The sequence below is a fragment of the Symphalangus syndactylus genome, chromosome 6 (assembly GCF_028878055.3).
Source record: "Symphalangus syndactylus isolate Jambi chromosome 6, NHGRI_mSymSyn1-v2.1_pri, whole genome shotgun sequence".
NCBI lineage: Eukaryota > Metazoa > Chordata > Mammalia > Primates > Hylobatidae > Symphalangus > Symphalangus syndactylus.
The window spans coordinates 102,050,827-102,067,794 of record NC_072428.2 but is presented as its reverse complement, the minus strand read 5'-3'; the positions used below and the strand labels follow the sequence as shown (position 1 = coordinate 102,067,794).

Genomic DNA, 16,968 nt, shown 5'->3' with positions numbered 1-16,968 from the left:
TGGTGAGCTGAGATTGCACAATTGCACTCCAGCCTGGGTGACAAGAGCAAAACTCAGTCTCAAAAACAAACAAACAAAAAAGTAAAAAAAAATTGCAAGTCACACAGAATAGTCTAGAATACTAAAGGGATTCTGTGCTTAAACTCCTACCTGTTACTAGGGCAGTAGCCTTGAAAATATTTGAACAAATTCAAAAGAATAAAGTTAATATAAGTTTTCAAATGTATAATCAGAATCATCTAAGCTGTACCAGCTGTATATCTGTTACAATTTTTTCCTCAAAATTTTAATTTAAAATCACCTTTATTATTACAGCATTAAAATCAGTATTCAGATAAACCAAAATAAAATACGATGCCATATTCTCATTACCCAGGTGATATTAACTATTAGCTCCTTAGTGTATATCATCCAGATATTCTGTGTGGATTTTTTTACCCAAATGATATTATATAATACACTATACAATTTTTCTCACTTTTAATTTTTGTGGGTACATAGTAGGTGATTATATTTATGGGGTATATGAGATATTTTGGTATAAGCATGCAATGCATAATAATCACATCATGGGAAATTGGGTATCCATCTCTGCAAGCATTTTTCCCTTGTATTACAAACAATCCAATTATACTTTTTAGTTATTTTGAAATGTACAATTAAATTATTAATAACTATAGTCACCCTGTTGTGCTATCAAATACTAGGTCTTACTCTTTCTGTCTTCTTTGTACCCATTAACTATCCCCTCCTCCCTGTCACCTCCCACTACCCTTCCCAGCCGCTGGTAACCATCCCCTGTTCTCCATCTCCATGAGTTCAGTTGTTTTGGTTTTTAGGTCCCACAGAAAAAGTGAGAACTTGCAATGTTTGTCTTTTGGTGCCTGGCTTATTAAATGCTTTGAGGTAGTCTTCTTTGGGTTAAATCTGCTTGGTGTTCTGTAACCTTCTTGTACTTGAATGTTGATATCTTTCTTTAGGTTTGGGAAGTTCTCTGTTATTATCCCTTCGAAGAAACTTTCTAGCACTATCTCTTTCTCTACCTCGTCTTTAAGGCCAATAACTCTTAGATTTGCACTTTTGAGGCTATTTACTAGATATTGTAGAAGTGCGTCATTGTTTTCTATTCTTTTTTCTTTCGTCTCCTCTGACTGTGTATTTTCAAATAGCCTGTCTTCAAGCTTCCCAATTCTTTCTTCTGCTTTATCAATTCTGCTGTTAAGAGACTCTGATGCATTCGTCAGCATGTCAATTGCATTTTTCAACTCTAGAATTTCTGCTTGATTCTTTTTAATTATTTCAATCTCTTTGTTAAATTTATCTCATAGAATTCTGCATTCCTTCTCTGTATTATCTTGAATTTCTCGGAGTTTCCTCAAAACAGCTATTTTGAATTATCTGTCTGAGCTTGTGGTGAATGCTGCCAGACCTGAGACTTACCCTGTTCCCCTCTCATCCAGGGCAGGTCCAGAAATGCTATCCAAGAGGCTAGGCCTGTACTGAGGGACCCCAAGAGCCTACTTGGTGCTCTACCCCACTGTGGCTGAGCTGGTACCTAAGGTACAAGGCAAAGCCCCCTTTGCTTTTCCCTCTGCTTCTCTCAAACAGAAGGAATCTTTCACTGTAGTCATCACAGCTGGGAATGTGCTGGGTCACACATGAAGCCAGGACATCTCAGAGCCCAAGCCCTGCAGCATACTCCCTTGGTAACACTGCTGGTTATTTAGGGCCCAAGGGGTCTTTAGTTAGCAGGGGATGAATCCTGCCAGGATTGAGTCCTTCCCTTCAAGGAAGTTGGCTCCCTTTTGGCCCAGGATGGGTGTAGAAATGTCATCTAAGCCTGGAAGGGAGGCCTCATGACTCTGCCCAGTGCCCTATCTTACTGTGGCTGAGGTGGTAACCAGGATGCAAAACGAAGTCCTCTTTACTATTCACTCTTCTCTCCTTAAGCAGAAAGAAGGGGTCACTTTTGTTGCTGGAAGCTGCACTGCTTGGGGTTGGGGGAGGGATGGTGCCAGATTTACTATTCCCTTACTCACCCAAGCAGGTGTCTCCCTAGGTCACATGCTACCCTAGTCCATGGACTCTAAGACCAGCCTAGCACTAGGAGTTGTCTAGGAATTGCTGTCCTTGTCTCCTAGACTGCCTTTCAAGTTTACCTAGGACCCCAGAGCACTTCAGCCCATGGTAGCGAGGCTTGCCAAGAAACTCAAGTTCCAGCTGCTGAGATGGTGAGTCTCTTCTGGCTAGGGCTGGTCTCAGTGCTCCCTCCTTGCATGGCCACTGTCTGAGCCCAGAACAGCTTTATTTCCTATTCAATGACAGGGCAGCAGTGAGTTCAGTGTAAAGCCCCCAGGTCACTGCACTCTCCTACAAACTTGCACAGGTTCTTTTTCCATGCTACATAGCTACTGCTGGGGGATGGGGGAGGGGTGGGAGATGGGAGAGGGCATTGGAGATTCAGAACTGTCTCTTCTGCCCTCCTCAATACCTTTTTCAGGGATATGAAGTTAAAACCAGGTACTGTGATTGCTCACCTGATTTTTGGTTCTTGTGATAGTGCTTTTCTTTGTGCAGATAGTTGTGAAAATTTGGTGTTCTGGGGTTGGTGCAGGGGAACAGGCAGTGTAGGCTTCTATTCCATCATCTTGGTCTGCTTCATATTTATTTTTAATCTACCAATTTTCAGTTAATTATTTTCCGATCACTACATTTTTTATCTCATGTGGAACTTAGTCAATGTACAGATTTTTAAAAAGTCAGACACATCAGCAGGTTTGTTCATATCTGGGACCATATGTTGCATCTGGCTATCTGTTTCTTAAGTGTTTAATCTAGAACAATCCCTTTTTTGGCAACACTGACTTAGAGATAAGACCAAGCATCTTACAGAAAACCCCCATCTTTTGGATTCTCTGGTTTCTTCCTTGTAGTGTTGCTCAACATGTTGCTCTATCTCTTGTGTTTCCTGTGATATGGAAGTTGAATCTAGATGTGATGGACTGGGGTTCAGCACCTTTGGTAAGAATGCATTGTAGATGATGATATGTGTCTTTGCATTGCCTTGCATTGGTGTAATGACAGCTCGATTCCCCCACATGCAGTTATATTTGTCTTCTTGCCAGTAGGAAGTAATCTGTATGTTGCTACATTGGCATCATATGAACATCCGATTCCTCCTCAACAATTCTGTTGGTTTTAGCACTAAGCAACAATCCTTGACTAAGATAATTACAGTAGGGATATGAAATTATATTTTCTAAATCTGTAATTGCTTTTACATGTGTTAGCTGGCATTTTCTATCAAAGTAGAGATTTCTCTCACATAGTAGGGCTCTCAAATTATAATACCTGAAATATCTTTTCTTTTAATTGCCAGTTTTCAAAGGAAGTGTTTAACAGCTGCCTCAGATGAGATGTTGTAAGAATTTAAGTGTTTTTGAAAAAAATACTATGGTCACTGCAAATATGATTTATTGATCATTTTCAAGGTATCAGGACTGTGTTAAAGGCTTTATATAACCTAATTCTTATGACAACACAATGAGATTTTAGAGAAGATAACAGAAACTGTGTGGTTAAATAATTTGATTTGATATGGTCACTCACATGGGAAGTTACAGAGCTGGGATGCAAACTCAAATTAATCTTAGTCCAAAAATCCATGCTTAATTATTTTATACAGTTTTTTTGCATTTTATTTAAAAACCAAATTCTACTTGTAATACTTGTTTCCCAATTTATAAACACTAGTAATATAAATTATGCTTAATAATTCTTATGAGATCTCTTCCCCTTCCCTTATGTTTTTTTTTAATATTTTTAACAGTGTGAAGAAAACACAAACCTTCAGGATACTGCCCGCTACCTCAAACTTCCCTTTTCCAAGGGCATTTTCCTTGGGAATAATAATCAAGCCATGAAGGCCACAAAGGAGTCTTTTTGTATTACATCTTTTCTCTGTTCCACAAAACTCACACAAAATGGTAATGTATAATATTTTATTTGAAAGCCCTGGTACCTAGTAATCATGTACATTTTGGTAAGCATATTCAGTAAACACCAAAGTTATAGTTAAGAACTTTAGAAAAATTATTGATCCTTCCGTTTGTGATTTCTAATAAAATGGAAACAAATGTGACCCAGTGATCTGTTGAATGCATGCCATTTAAGAAGGACTTCAAAATTATCCCAGTACTGAAAAACAAGTACACAACTTTTCAAATAAACCATCAAAACCCAGCTGCTTAAAAAAAAAAAAAAAAAAAAATACCAACACCTTAGTCTCGTGTTTTATAGCTCCATAAACAGTGCTAATTGCAGGCTTTAGAATAAAGGCTGTTTTTTGTTTAATTAGATGCATATTGCTTTAAAGTTCTAGCATTACTTTTTATGTCAGTGATTGTTTAGCAAGTTATGATTAATAAAGCAAGCTCTTTTCCTTGGCAAATTGCTATGAAAAAACATCTTCTGTAATGAAGGAAGTAAATTAAACATTTTTGAGTTTTTTATCATTGTTATATAAGACTTCTGGCTAGCACCCTGAATGCTACATTAAATAGGTTATATTCATTATGTTGAGAAGAATCACTTTATAATGAGGTATTGTGTCTCATAAAAACCTGTGCCTAAACAGGTGTGCTTGTTATTAGTTCTTTCTTAGTTCCTTCTTCTGTGTCAGAGAACAGCATTTGTAGAAGGAAATATTTCTTATTTTAGATCATAGTCTCAGAAAAAAAGCATAATGTAGCATCAAAATTTTGACCACTTATAAAACTCCTCTCAATTTCAACATGCATTGCTGCTGTATTTATATAGGACACCAAGTTAAGATATGTTATACCAGGCTTTATCAGCATTTAGTAGTTAATGATTTTACTTAAATAAAACCTCCATTGGCATAACTCAATAAATGATTATAAAGCATTTACCAAACCTCAGGTATTTTTTTATGAGGCCAGTTTACCCCCATAGAAGTTATGAAGATAATAAAATCAACCTCTTATTGAGATCCTTAAACAGAAATTTTTATTTATTCTATGTGGATTAGGTGTGTGTGGGTAGTAGAGTTTGCATTCATGTTTAACTGCATTTCCCCAATAGAATATTTTGGGGTTGTATTACTTATTTATTGCAGCTGTAACAGCTACCACAAACTTACTGGCTTAAAACAATACAGATTTATTATATTGCAGTTCTGGAGGTCAAATATACAAAATCAGTTCCACTGGGCTAAAATCAAGGTGTCAGCAGGGCTGCATTCCCCCTGGAATGGAGAGAATCCATTTTCTTACCCTTCCTAGCTTTAGAAGCCACCTGCATTCCTTGGCCCATGGCCCCTTCCTCCATCTTCAAAGCCAGAAGCATAGCATCTTCATATCTCTCTGACTCTGACCATCTTACATCTTTTAAGGATGCTTGTGATTACATTGAGCTGGATAATCCAGTGTAATCTCCCTATTTTAAGATCTTTAATCACATCTGTACAGTCTTCTTTTGCTGTGTGAGGGAAACGTAGTCCCTCCTAATTCTTGGAACAGGTTCTTTTGAGGCCATTATTCTGCCTACCACACAGGTAAACCTAACAATAGATTCTCTTCCATCAAAATATTTGGTCCTATGTACTGAATTTGTGCTAGTTGTAGAGTTTAGGATGTTAGACACAATTAGGAAAATAAGACAGAAACAAATCCTGAAAATTAGAAGTTGCTACTTTTTAAAAGTAGAGAACATTTTCAGGTAAATATGAGTAAAAAACAACTTATGAAATAATTATATTAAACATTTCACTATATGGAAAGTGGGATTGGAATTCCATGCAATGGTTGGCTCATTTTTGGAGACAGATAAGTGCTTCATTATTATTTTGGCTTTGATTAACCTTGTCAATGAGAAATGGCTCAAATGAGCCAGGAAATACATGTTTCAAGAGATGGGAAGGAGGACGGAAGTTAGTTGGTCTTTCTGAAATTTACATGCTAAACACACATCTTTGTGTCAAAGTAATCTAGTTCCAAATTGGAATTAAATTGCTATGTATTCATTTTTCTTGACGTGGAAAATATACAAGTCTTATTTCTACTGCAATTCAGCATTTACTAAGTGATATGGTCTCTAGGAGCAGTTTCCTAGAGCAAATTTGCATTTCAGAATTCCCAAAGTGTGTCTGTCTGCACACGCTTTGCGTTGTCCAACATGGACAGTGTACCAAGGTCAGAGCACTATGCTGGGCATCTGTGACTGCCAGAACAGGTAGAGATTTTAAGGTTTGGAGGATTAGGGGTCATGGCATCCTCCTATTTTATAGCTCTTGATAGATTAGGTACATAATATACACCTAATAAATGCCTGTTGAATGGAATCGTAGAAATTGGTATTTTCTGTGATAGGTTATAGCTCCTAATTTGCAACTAACATCCTCAGATGGCAAAAGCAAAAACCTAGGATACAGCAATTTTGCCTGAACTCGAAGTATTTTGCATACATGATTAATTACATCCAGATGGAGATAACTACTGGGCTTTTCCACATGCTCCATCATGGGCAGTGTAGAGATTCATCAGCCTTCTTGCAGGGAGGATGGGCAGGCTCGTCCCGACTCATTTTCTGGACCCCTGTAATCTCTTTTCCAGCCCTACTTAAATGGGCCCTAGTCCTTATTCTCCACTGCTGCCACTTTGTAGCCAGCATAGCCATCTCCTTCCTCCCCACACTCCTCACATTGGGCAGGGTCCTGCTGGCCCCTGCAACTGCCTCACTTCAAAGGAAGGGAAAGAGAACACAAAGGAGGAGTGAGAGCTGGGATGGGGGTGGAGTGGGAAGTGAGGAGTGAATGGCAGGGGAAATGCACGAGGGATTATGAAAGAGAAGATGCCAGGGAGGGGAGGCCTCCTGAAGTGAGATGCAGGAAGTAGGAAGTAGGTGGGAGGGAAGCAGCAAACTGGGTAGAACAATAGAGCTTTGCCTTTGTCGCCCTGGGTCTCACTCTGTGGAAATATCTGATATGCCAAATATAACCAATCAATTTTAAAAGGTTTCAGTCATACCCCAGGATGTCTGAATTACATCTGAATAGTCAACATTTTCAGGCTTTTTGGTTATGAAAACATCATAAATCTCTTTTTCAAAGTCAGTATTTTTAAAATCCCTTTATTTTTCTCATTCTAATTCCTCCTCCTCCTCTTACCCGTGTTTGTTGCAGATAAACATTCCTGTTTGGTACTGAATTCCTTACTATTAATAGTAAATCCTTTGTGAGGTTTTTCTCTTGAATCTGGCTTTGGTGGAGCTTGCTTCTCTTTCTCCTTGAAATTCTTAATGCTTTTTCTCACTTCTGTTCTCTATATTCTGTTTTTCTTTCTCATCTTACTTCCCTGGTTTTGGGGGGTTTGGAGTTTTTGTTCCCTCATTCATCTTTCTGTTTCTTAGAAAGTCCCTTTTGGGTTTTGCTAAAACAAGTGATTTGAAGTGAATTTCCTGCTTCTCTGCCTGGAAATTCTGTCCTGGCTTCTCTCTCCGCCAGTCTAGTCTGGCAACTCCACGGAGCCCTGAGGCCAGTTCTACCAGGTCCCGCTGCCCTGTGCGTGCTCGGCACACGTGAGCCTTCAGTTCTCACTGCATTCATTGGCCTCCAGATGCCACCTCTCCCTACATGCTTTGGAGACTAATGATGCATGGACACCATCTCCCAGAGCCTTTCTAACTTCTGCCCAAGAACGATAAATTTATTCCCTCCCCAGGTGAAGAGGTTCTCTGAGGACCTGCTGAACTAAGGCCCACATGTCTGTTTAGGAAAGGGTTAAAGAGCTGGGCCCTGTGCTTACCTGGACTCTGGGATGAAAGATGGCCCATGGAGTCCAGGAGCTGCTCTTCTCGGGTTGAGAGCTCCCTGGATGATCTGAGAAATCACTGGGCCTGTTATCATTCTTTTAGTCTGCAAGATTTGGGTCACATTGCCAAGAAGACCTTTGTTGCTGGGTGGAGTTGGTTGCTAGGCAGAGTGCTATGTGCTGGGCACCCAAACGGGAATAAAGCAGGTTCCCAGCCCTCAAGAAACTCTCATCTTTCCAGGAGGAGGCAGAAAAATTAGTCAACAAATATTTGTCACCTGCCTGATTTGTTCTTGATGCTGGGAATACAGTAGGGCCCAGGTTGGCATGGCTTTTTTCTCTTGGAGTTTACAGTGTAGGTGAGGCATAGACAAATACACCAACAACTGTAATGGTGAGGTAAGTGCTACTGTGATGTGGAAGCATGTAGAAGGGACAGTTAGCTCGAGATTTCAGGAAAGGCTTCCAAAATGAAGCAACATCCGACCTGAGGACTAAAGGATGGGTAGGAGTTTGTAAGTCAAGAGCAGTGGGGAGGAAACAGAATACAGTGAAATAAATGCCATCCTAGAGAGGGCTAGTCATAGTTTGTGGGAGCCTGCAACTTGAGTGGCTAGCAGAGGGGAGCCACATGTGTTAAGAATTTTACTTTTACTAGCAGAACGCTTTCATGTGAGGACCTGTTCTCTATTAAGGCAATTAATCTTCCTTTTCTGTTTTGAAAGGTGATATGCTTGATCTTTTGAAATGGAGAACCCACCCAGACAAGATCACTGGCTGTCTCTCTAAATTAAAAGAAATCGATGGCTCAGAGATAGTAAAGGTATATAGTATTTCGTTACTATTTTCCTTGCAGAGATTCATAGAATAAAGAACATTTGGAAGAAAAAGACAGTATCTTATTTACTCATTTACTACTTCTTTAACAGTTTCTGCAGGATACACTGGATACCTTATTTGGAATTTTAGATGAAAATTCCCAAAAATATGGGTCTAAAGTGTTCGATTCTTTGGTAAGTTCAAATTCCCTTAATTATATTTTAACTGTTTTGTCTCTCATTCTTGACTTTGATGAGGCTGGTTCAGAAACATGCACTTAATAATGTAAGAGTTTGTTTTAAAAAGAAGCAAAAAAAAGGAAAACCTTGATTTGCATTCGGTTTTATAAAGCTCAATTTTCTTTTTTTAGGTTCACATAATAAATTTGCTGCAAGATAGCAAATTTCATCATTTTAAACCTGTAATGGACACATATATTGAAAGTCATTTTGCTGGGGCACTTGCATACAGGTAAGGCCCTGTATCTTGTAATTAGTTTAGAAGTGGTTCCTTTCAAGCTTTTCTCAGCAGAAGAGCTGACATAGGAAAATTTAAAAGGGAGTGTAGGAAGAAATGGAGCACTACTGAAGTGTCTCTTGAGATAGTCTCTTCCCTGCTAACACACCCTTTTTAAATGGCTCGAACTTATTTTGATTAAAAAGGGAAAAAAACATCCTGAATTCTATTCCTGAGCCCTAAAATATAAAGTCTTTCCTTCTTGTCTCTGTTTCACTGGATATTCCTTGGTCTAAAATGTCTGGTTATCTCACTTTGGCTGTTAAGAGTCCCACTTCGTCACTGTACTCCCTGATGATTATAAATGTTCATAAGAAAGAAATATGAATGGAAAACAACCTTTGCCTTCACACCTACTGAAAGTCATTCATTCATTTATGTTAAGATTTACTGAGGGTCAGCTGCTTGCCAGGCACTGTACTTTTTGCTGATGATGTGAAGACCTGGTCCCTGGCTTCGGGCGATTTAGTCATTGGGATCTACTCTTTGATAGGAGCTGCTATTTTTATTTTGAGACGGAGTCTCGCTCTGTCGCCCAGGCTGGAGTGCAGTGGCACGATCTCGGCTCGCTGAAAGCTCCGCCTCCCGGGTTCACACCATTCTCCTGCCTCAGCCTCTCCGAGTAGCTGGGACTACAGGCACCCGCCACCACGCCCGGCTAATTTTTTTGTACTTTTAGTAGAGACGGGGTTTCACCGTGGTCTCGATCTCCTGACCTCGTGATCCGCCCGCCTCGGCCTCCCAAAGTGCTGGGATTACAAGCGTGAGCCACCGCGCCCGGCCAGGAGCTGCTATTTTAAGTGCTCCTCCTTTTCTACTGGCTCAGGTGATGCTGAAAAGTTATGAATAATGTTATGCTTTAGCTAGTGTCTGCCTCTTCTCAACATAGTTGATAATTGCCAGAGGCCACAGCTTCTCTCTTTTAGTTCGACAAATAACTGCTTAAATAGCCTTGGAGTGTATCTCACTGTCTGTCTCCCAGTCCAGTATGGTCCTTGCTGTTCTCCCATATTTCTACCTTATACCTTAAGCACCTATGAGCATGCACGTGCCTGACTGTTCCCTGAGATGAGTTTAAAAAGCATGAAATCAGGTTGATATCCTTCCCCCATCTATGTAATATATAAAGGTTAATAGGTTATCAGATAAGCATTTGATCCTGTTTACTTGGATATTCCCAGCCATGACATGTTAAGATCGGTATCTCCAACATCGAAATGAATGAAGGTATTTTTGTTAGACTTGACCCTTCATCGGTGTGATTTTTTGCTGAGAGTGAAATGCAACCACAGGAAGGAAAATTTTGAAACATTGGCCCACTCAGCCTAACAATTTGGGCCCTAGTGTGAGGAGGTCACTGCTTCCAAGTTAAATTGTCTTTGGAAGCTAGAAAACAAGAGTATAATTTCTCACACTTCTGGTTGGCCAGGAAAGCAGGATCTTAAAAAGACGAATAAGGCTTGTGGAATCCTCTCAGGCTGGGGGTGATCAGAAACTCACTGGCATGTTATCTTAAAAAATAGCACTCCACCAACATCTGCCTGCTGGCACATCCAAGTATTCTCCCCTGACCCAGAGAAACATTGCTGGGTAAACGGTTTCCTAGAAACCAAGAACTGGCTGGGCGCAGTGGCTCATGCCTGTAATCCCAGCACTTTGGGAGGCCAAGGTGGACAGATCATTTGAGGTCAGGGGTTCAAGACCAGCCTGGCCAACATGGTGAAACCCGGCCTCTACTAAAAATACAAAAAATTAGCTGGGCATGGTGGTGCCTACTTGAATCCCAGCTGCTTGGGAGGCTGAGGCAGAAGAATCTGCTTGAACCTAGGAGGGAGGCGGAGGTTGCAGTGAGCCAAGCCACTGCACACCAGCCTGGGTGACAGAGCAAGACTCTGTCTCAAAAAAAAAAAAAAAAGAAAAGAAAAAGAAAAAAAAAAGAAACCAAGAACTGACCAAAGTTCAAGGTAGTAAGACTGTCATCTTGAGAGTGTGGGCTGTTGTTTTTACATTTTTTCAAAACAGGAAAAAAAAATACCTTGGCATTTCTAGAAATTCTCCTAAGGCACATATTCACATAAGCCATGTTCTTCTCATGGGTCAGAAAATTGGCTTGATAAATCCATGAGGTGTGCATAGCAGTGGGGAGGCATTGTCTCCGTCCCCCCTCCCCACCCCATTTTGCCTGCAGCCTAATGATATTGCATCCAGCTGTTTACATGGTCACTGGGAAAGAAATCCCAATGAGCAGTTTTACACTACTGACCATGGCAGTCATACTGCCAGGCACTTGGTTGGCCAGAGTCCTTTTCTCCAATATTTGTGTTCACCCATTTGGAGGCATTACCAGAAAGAGCAGGGCTATGGAATATGTCCAGATTGAGTGTTGTTTCTCTCTTAAGCTTTGAAAAGGGGTGGCAGTGTTGATCTGCAGATTTAGTAAAATTATTATACAGCAGATTGACAGGAAAATGTGAGAACTGATGGGAAAAGAAGCCTCCTCATGATACAGTTAAGTGTTGGATTTGTTGGCATTTAATTGAGAATTAGACCAATTCTACATTCTGCACATTTTCCCCTGTATTTTAGAGATCTCATCAAAGTGCTCAAATGGTACGTGGACCGGATCACAGAAGCAGAGCGGCAAGAGCATATCCAGGAGGTGCTGAAGGTGATCACATACTGTTGATAACAGCAGAGTCTAACAAAGCTGTTGCATGCTGATGCTTAAACTAATTGGTTCCTCTACACAGACAGTAATGGGTGGTGATATATTACTGACATTCCAATTCAAGGATCTTAATCAGTTTGTGGCCGCTTGAGAGCTGATGAAATTTGAAGGGGTCTTTGCCAGGCTAGTCTACTGGAAACTGTTCGGGATTGAATCCTTGTTCCTCTGGGCTGTAGAGCACTTGAAGTGAAGTCTAAGATGAGCAGGAGAGGGAGGGTTTATGAGAGAAGACTATATAGGGGAAGTTAAACTTAGAAGTTCCTGGCTCTTGCTTCCACCAACCTGACAGACACCATCGGAGAACCATTTATGTTAAATTTTAAGAGCAAATAGGGTGGCTTAGCAGGGATTATAATGAGGAAACCTGAGGCTTTACTGGGGCTTGTGGCTTAACACTGCCCACATTGCTGGGCACTATATGCTCAGTTGTCTGGAGATACTAATCCCTTACTTGCAAACATGTTGAAAAAGAGTACAAATTCTTAAAGGAATTGTCCAGTAACAGTCCTGGTAGTCTTCTGATTCCTGTTGTTGAGGACCATCCTATTTGGTGTCAGTAGATTTAAGTAGACAATGTATACATTTTATAAAACAGCATTTTGTGAATTATACCTTTGTAATTTTGGGCTGATTGAAGTAAAATGCTAAGTGGCAAGAGTACTACTTGTCAAAACAAAATTATTTTTTAAAAAACAGTTATCTTTTTGTTGACTAAATTTAAAAAACATCTGAGGGTCAGAAACACTTAGTGTTCATCATACTCCAGAATGATAAAATGTTTGTTATTTTTTTATTATTATTTTTTTAGACGGAGTTTCGCTCTTGTTGCCCAGGCTGGAGTGCAGGCTCATTCTCCACTTACCGTGACCTCCACCTCCCAGGTTCAAGTGATTCTCCTGCCTCAGCCTCCCAAGTAGCTGGGAGTACAGGCGTGGGCCACCATGACTGGCCAATTTTGTATTTTTGGTAGAGACGGGGTTTCTCCATGTTGGTCAGGCTGGTCTCGAACTCCTGACTTCAGGTGATCCGCCTGCCTCGGCCTCCCAACGTGCTGGGATCAAGACAGGCATGAGCCACCGTGTCTGGCTAAAGTGTTTTTAAATTTTCTATACGTTTCTCTCATTAGGCGTCAGAGAAAAGTGGCTGTTTCCCCTGAAAGTAAATACTGTTCAAAAAAGCCTCACAAGGCGTCGGTGTCTACATGAATAATTTAAAAGTTTAATGCCATACCATGGTTTTTATGCTGTGTCATTGTTAAATAAATACTCTTTGTCTCCTTTGAAGCTAACTTTTAAAAATTGTATTTTTAAGGCACAAGAATACATTTTTAAGTATATAGTTCAATCTCGAAGGCTGTTTTCCCTTGCCACTGGTGGGCAAAACGAAGAGGAATTCCGCTGCTGCATTCAGGAGCTTCTCATGTCAGTCCGTTTCTTTCTTTCGCAAGAGAGCAAAGGGTCTGGAGCATTATCTCAGTCACAGGTAATTTCTTTTCATCTATGCTGAATAGAAGAAAACGATAAGTGCAGTTTATTTTTACACAGCAGCATAATCAAATGTTTTCTCCATCAGAAGTCAATAGCTCCAGTTTATATTTGTAGCTTAACCAACTTTATGAGTAGACTTTTAAAATTCCCCTACCTTCTGCGTACCAGCTGAGCAGAAGTGGGTAGCCTTTCCCTTCTCTCTCTGCATGGAGAGGCTATTGGTTTGCATCAGCTTCATTTCCAGTTACCAGAACACATACTGACAATTGGACATGCTGTAACCACCAGCCCTGGGGAAGGAATTTCACTAGAGCCAATCTCTTACAGTTCTTTTCCTCAAGCCTCTCACTGCATTTTAATCTGTCAACTGGAGAATCATTATATTGGACTCAGCTAAACTGCATGTTGTTTTGTTTTATTGAACTTGACCCTAATCATCCTGGGACTGATCTTATAAGACCAGTGCAGAGCTGCTGCTGCTGCCAAACTCTATTACCGGAAGTAGCCCCACATGTTTTTTTTTAAGAACAGGATCCATCTACTTCCCAAATGGCATGGCCTTGAATATGTTCCGTGAGGTAATTCTGAATATTTTCCCTATACTTTTTGTATACTTTTAATTCTAATGACTTGGTTGAAAACCTGTCAGAAGGAGCAGCAGCCTCTTACCATGCCCTAGAGGTTAGAGAAACTTGTAATCATTGAGAACTGGGACATAAAAAGGGAGATTAGGAGACAAAATTAGATCCTTAACAGTACTGTTATGATTTGGTACTATGTGATGTTCAGAAAGCAAAACACCAGGAATGCACCAGCCCTCTGATAATGTGCTGTATTTTTTCTGACTGTTTAGAGGTCTGTGCTTGTTCCTCTCTTCTTTATAGAGGTGGACTCTTCTTCCATCTGGGCAAGGATACAACTCAGGCTCTTTTAAATATCATTTTGGCCTTTGCAGTCAAGAGTACAATTACTGCACTATGGGAACTTGCCAGAGACCTCAGTGTTAAGTTGCCCACTACTAGCTAAACCCTGCTGACAGCACTTGATATTTGAGCAGGATAATCCACCAGGCTAACCATGCACTCCTTCAGATCAGAGTTCTTAGAAGTTTACTGTCTCTACAAAAGTAATTCAGAATTTGAGTTTTCACCCTGAGATTTTTCTTTTTACCCTTTATCAGTTACAGAGATGAAACTTGCCTAATTCACACCTGAAAAATATTTTCTTACTCTTAAGAGTAACCGTAAGGCATGGTTTCTTCTTAGGGATTCAAGAGACTTTTTTACCTTAGTTGTACCACTGGATCCTGGAGGTCCCCCTAAGGTGGCTTGGGCCACCGGGGTACAGCAGAGTGGAGCAGCTCTGCTCTCACCTCTTCAACACACTGGCTCCCACTGCTCTTGATTCTCTAAGCTCTATCCCACAGCAAATTTTAGAAACAACTTTAGCACCTTCAAAGAATCATATTTGGCATTTTTTGCTCTCAGCTTTTAATCAAGAGATGATATGTAAATGTGTCCATAAAGTTTCTGAATATCTTTGTAAACTCTACTGAAGTCATTCTCTTATTTTATGCAGTATCACTTACCTGTATATTTTGATGTGATAATTTATGTTTGGGTTGATGCTAAGAAAAAATCCATATAAAATGATAAAATAGTTTTCTTTGTTAAGCAATGAGAACTTTGCCTGTCTGTATTTGGGGAAGACAAGAAATGCCACACACCTCTGCCCGTACCAGGTTCCCTTTTGATCCTATGCTCTCTTTGGAGAGGCAGTGCCACTAATTCAATGGATCCGATGTGTTAGTTTTCTATTGCTGTATAACAAATGACCATAAGCTTAATAGCTGTAAACAACACTCATTTATTAGCCTACAGTTGTATAGGTCAGAATTCCAGGCAGGTTGGTTGGGTCCTTTCCTTAGGATCTCCTAAAGCCAAAATCAAAGTGTTAGCTTTCATGTGTTATCTGGAGGCCTGGAAATGAATTTGCTTTCATGATCTTTTATGCTATTGGCAGAAATGTTTCTTTGTTTTCAGAAGACTAATGTCCGCATTTCCTTGATGGCAGTCAGCCGGTGGGGGGAGGTGCTGTCAGCTGCCAGAGGCCACTTGCAGTCCTTGGCACATGGCTGCTCCTTCCTCAAATCCAGCAACAATATGTCAGATCCTCCTCATGCTTTGAATCTCTCTGACTACTTCTCCTGCTACCAGCCAGAGAAAACTGTTTTAAGAGCTCATGTGATTGGGTGAGGCCTACCTGGATAAATCTCCATATTTTAAGGTCAACCGATGAGTAATCTTGATTACATCTGCAAAATCTCTTTTGCCATGTGACATTATGTAATCACAGGAACGCCACCAGGGGGCAGGGTCATGGGAGTCGTCTTAGAGTCCTGCCTGCCACATTTATAGCCAAATAAAATTTGGCTCTGAATTGGTCAGAGCTTTACTATTAGGCTGGCTTATAGGCAGAAACCTGGTTTCCTTGCTCCATTTTGCATTTTTTCCATGTGGGCTACAACTCAGGGCAAACCCTGTCTTCTAGAGGCCATCCCCACAGTCCTTTGGGTTGGATTGATGGGAAGCTGCCCCACAGATGTATCCATCCTGGTCCTACTGGGGAGGTTCATTTAGTCCTCCTGCCCCAAATGCAACTTGCTGATGACTGTTCTTGTTAGCCCTGTCCTGGAAGGACTAAGGGCTAACCCAGCTGGTGCAGCAGTGATTCTTAGCTTTCCATTTCATGGACACACACCCCCTAACCCAAGATCCCTAAAAGAAGAAGAATGTCAGAAGGAATAGAGGCCCCAAACACTGCTAGACAATTCCCAATAGTGGTCTTTCCCTGTGTGTCCTGGCTACTAGGAAGGTCAAAACTAAATTGTACTTTTATTTTTACTTGCAGTAAAAACTCTCAGCTTGCCCTGGCACAGCCGTCTTCCTCCCCTCCTCACAAGATACTTGTTCTTTATCCTTTTTAATCATCCTATTATATGTGTATCTTATATTGTAGGCACATTCAGATGCCTTTTTGAAGTCAAGACGTATAAATAAAGAAATAATGGATAAATTAAGGGATACCTGAGGAAAATCAACTTAGTTGACTTTTCAGTAATCAGAAAGCTGGGCTCATTTTATTTAACTTCATCAGTATGACTCAGCTCTCTGCAGGGTGACGTGAAGGTTATATAAATACAGGCTCTAACAGAGAATATCAAGTTATTAACTTTAAATATATTCAAGTAAATCTATAATTTTTAAGAGCCAAGGGCCATCGCTGTTGACTTATAGCATCTGGAGTATTTTGATGGCGCTGGCATCAAAAACAGATCTTGGCTCTTCTAGATATTTTTGCTGCTGCTGTATAAATACTAAAATTCTTAAATTTGAGTGTGAGTGAGTCTGTGTTTGAATCATGAGCACATGTAGACGTGACCTACTTTCTGATGGAGCCAGATCTCATTGGTACGCCAACAAGCACTTGAATTTTAGCATATTAGAAACACGTGCCTCCTTCCCTGACTAGGGACAGTTGAAGCTAGTCAACTCTTTTCATTGCCCTCCTTTTATGGAATTTTAAAAGG

At 40.4% G+C, this 16,968-nt stretch overlaps 1 protein-coding gene across 5 annotated transcripts in view; it reads left to right on the top strand.

Moving 5' to 3' along the window:
• Positions 1-16,968, top strand: part of DOCK4 (dedicator of cytokinesis 4) — a 472,131-nt gene that overhangs the window by 315,761 nt on the left and 139,402 nt on the right. For all 5 annotated transcript variants that reach the window (XM_063642121.1, XM_055283724.2, XM_063642120.1 and 2 more), the window contains exons 17-22: positions 3,830-3,986; positions 8,555-8,652; positions 8,759-8,842; positions 9,019-9,119; positions 11,751-11,832; positions 13,204-13,374. In XM_063642121.1, the coding sequence (XP_063498191.1) occupies positions 3,830-3,986; positions 8,555-8,652; positions 8,759-8,842; positions 9,019-9,119; positions 11,751-11,832; positions 13,204-13,374 (693 nt within the window). The remainder of the gene's footprint in view (positions 1-3,829; positions 3,987-8,554; positions 8,653-8,758; positions 8,843-9,018; positions 9,120-11,750; positions 11,833-13,203; positions 13,375-16,968) is intronic.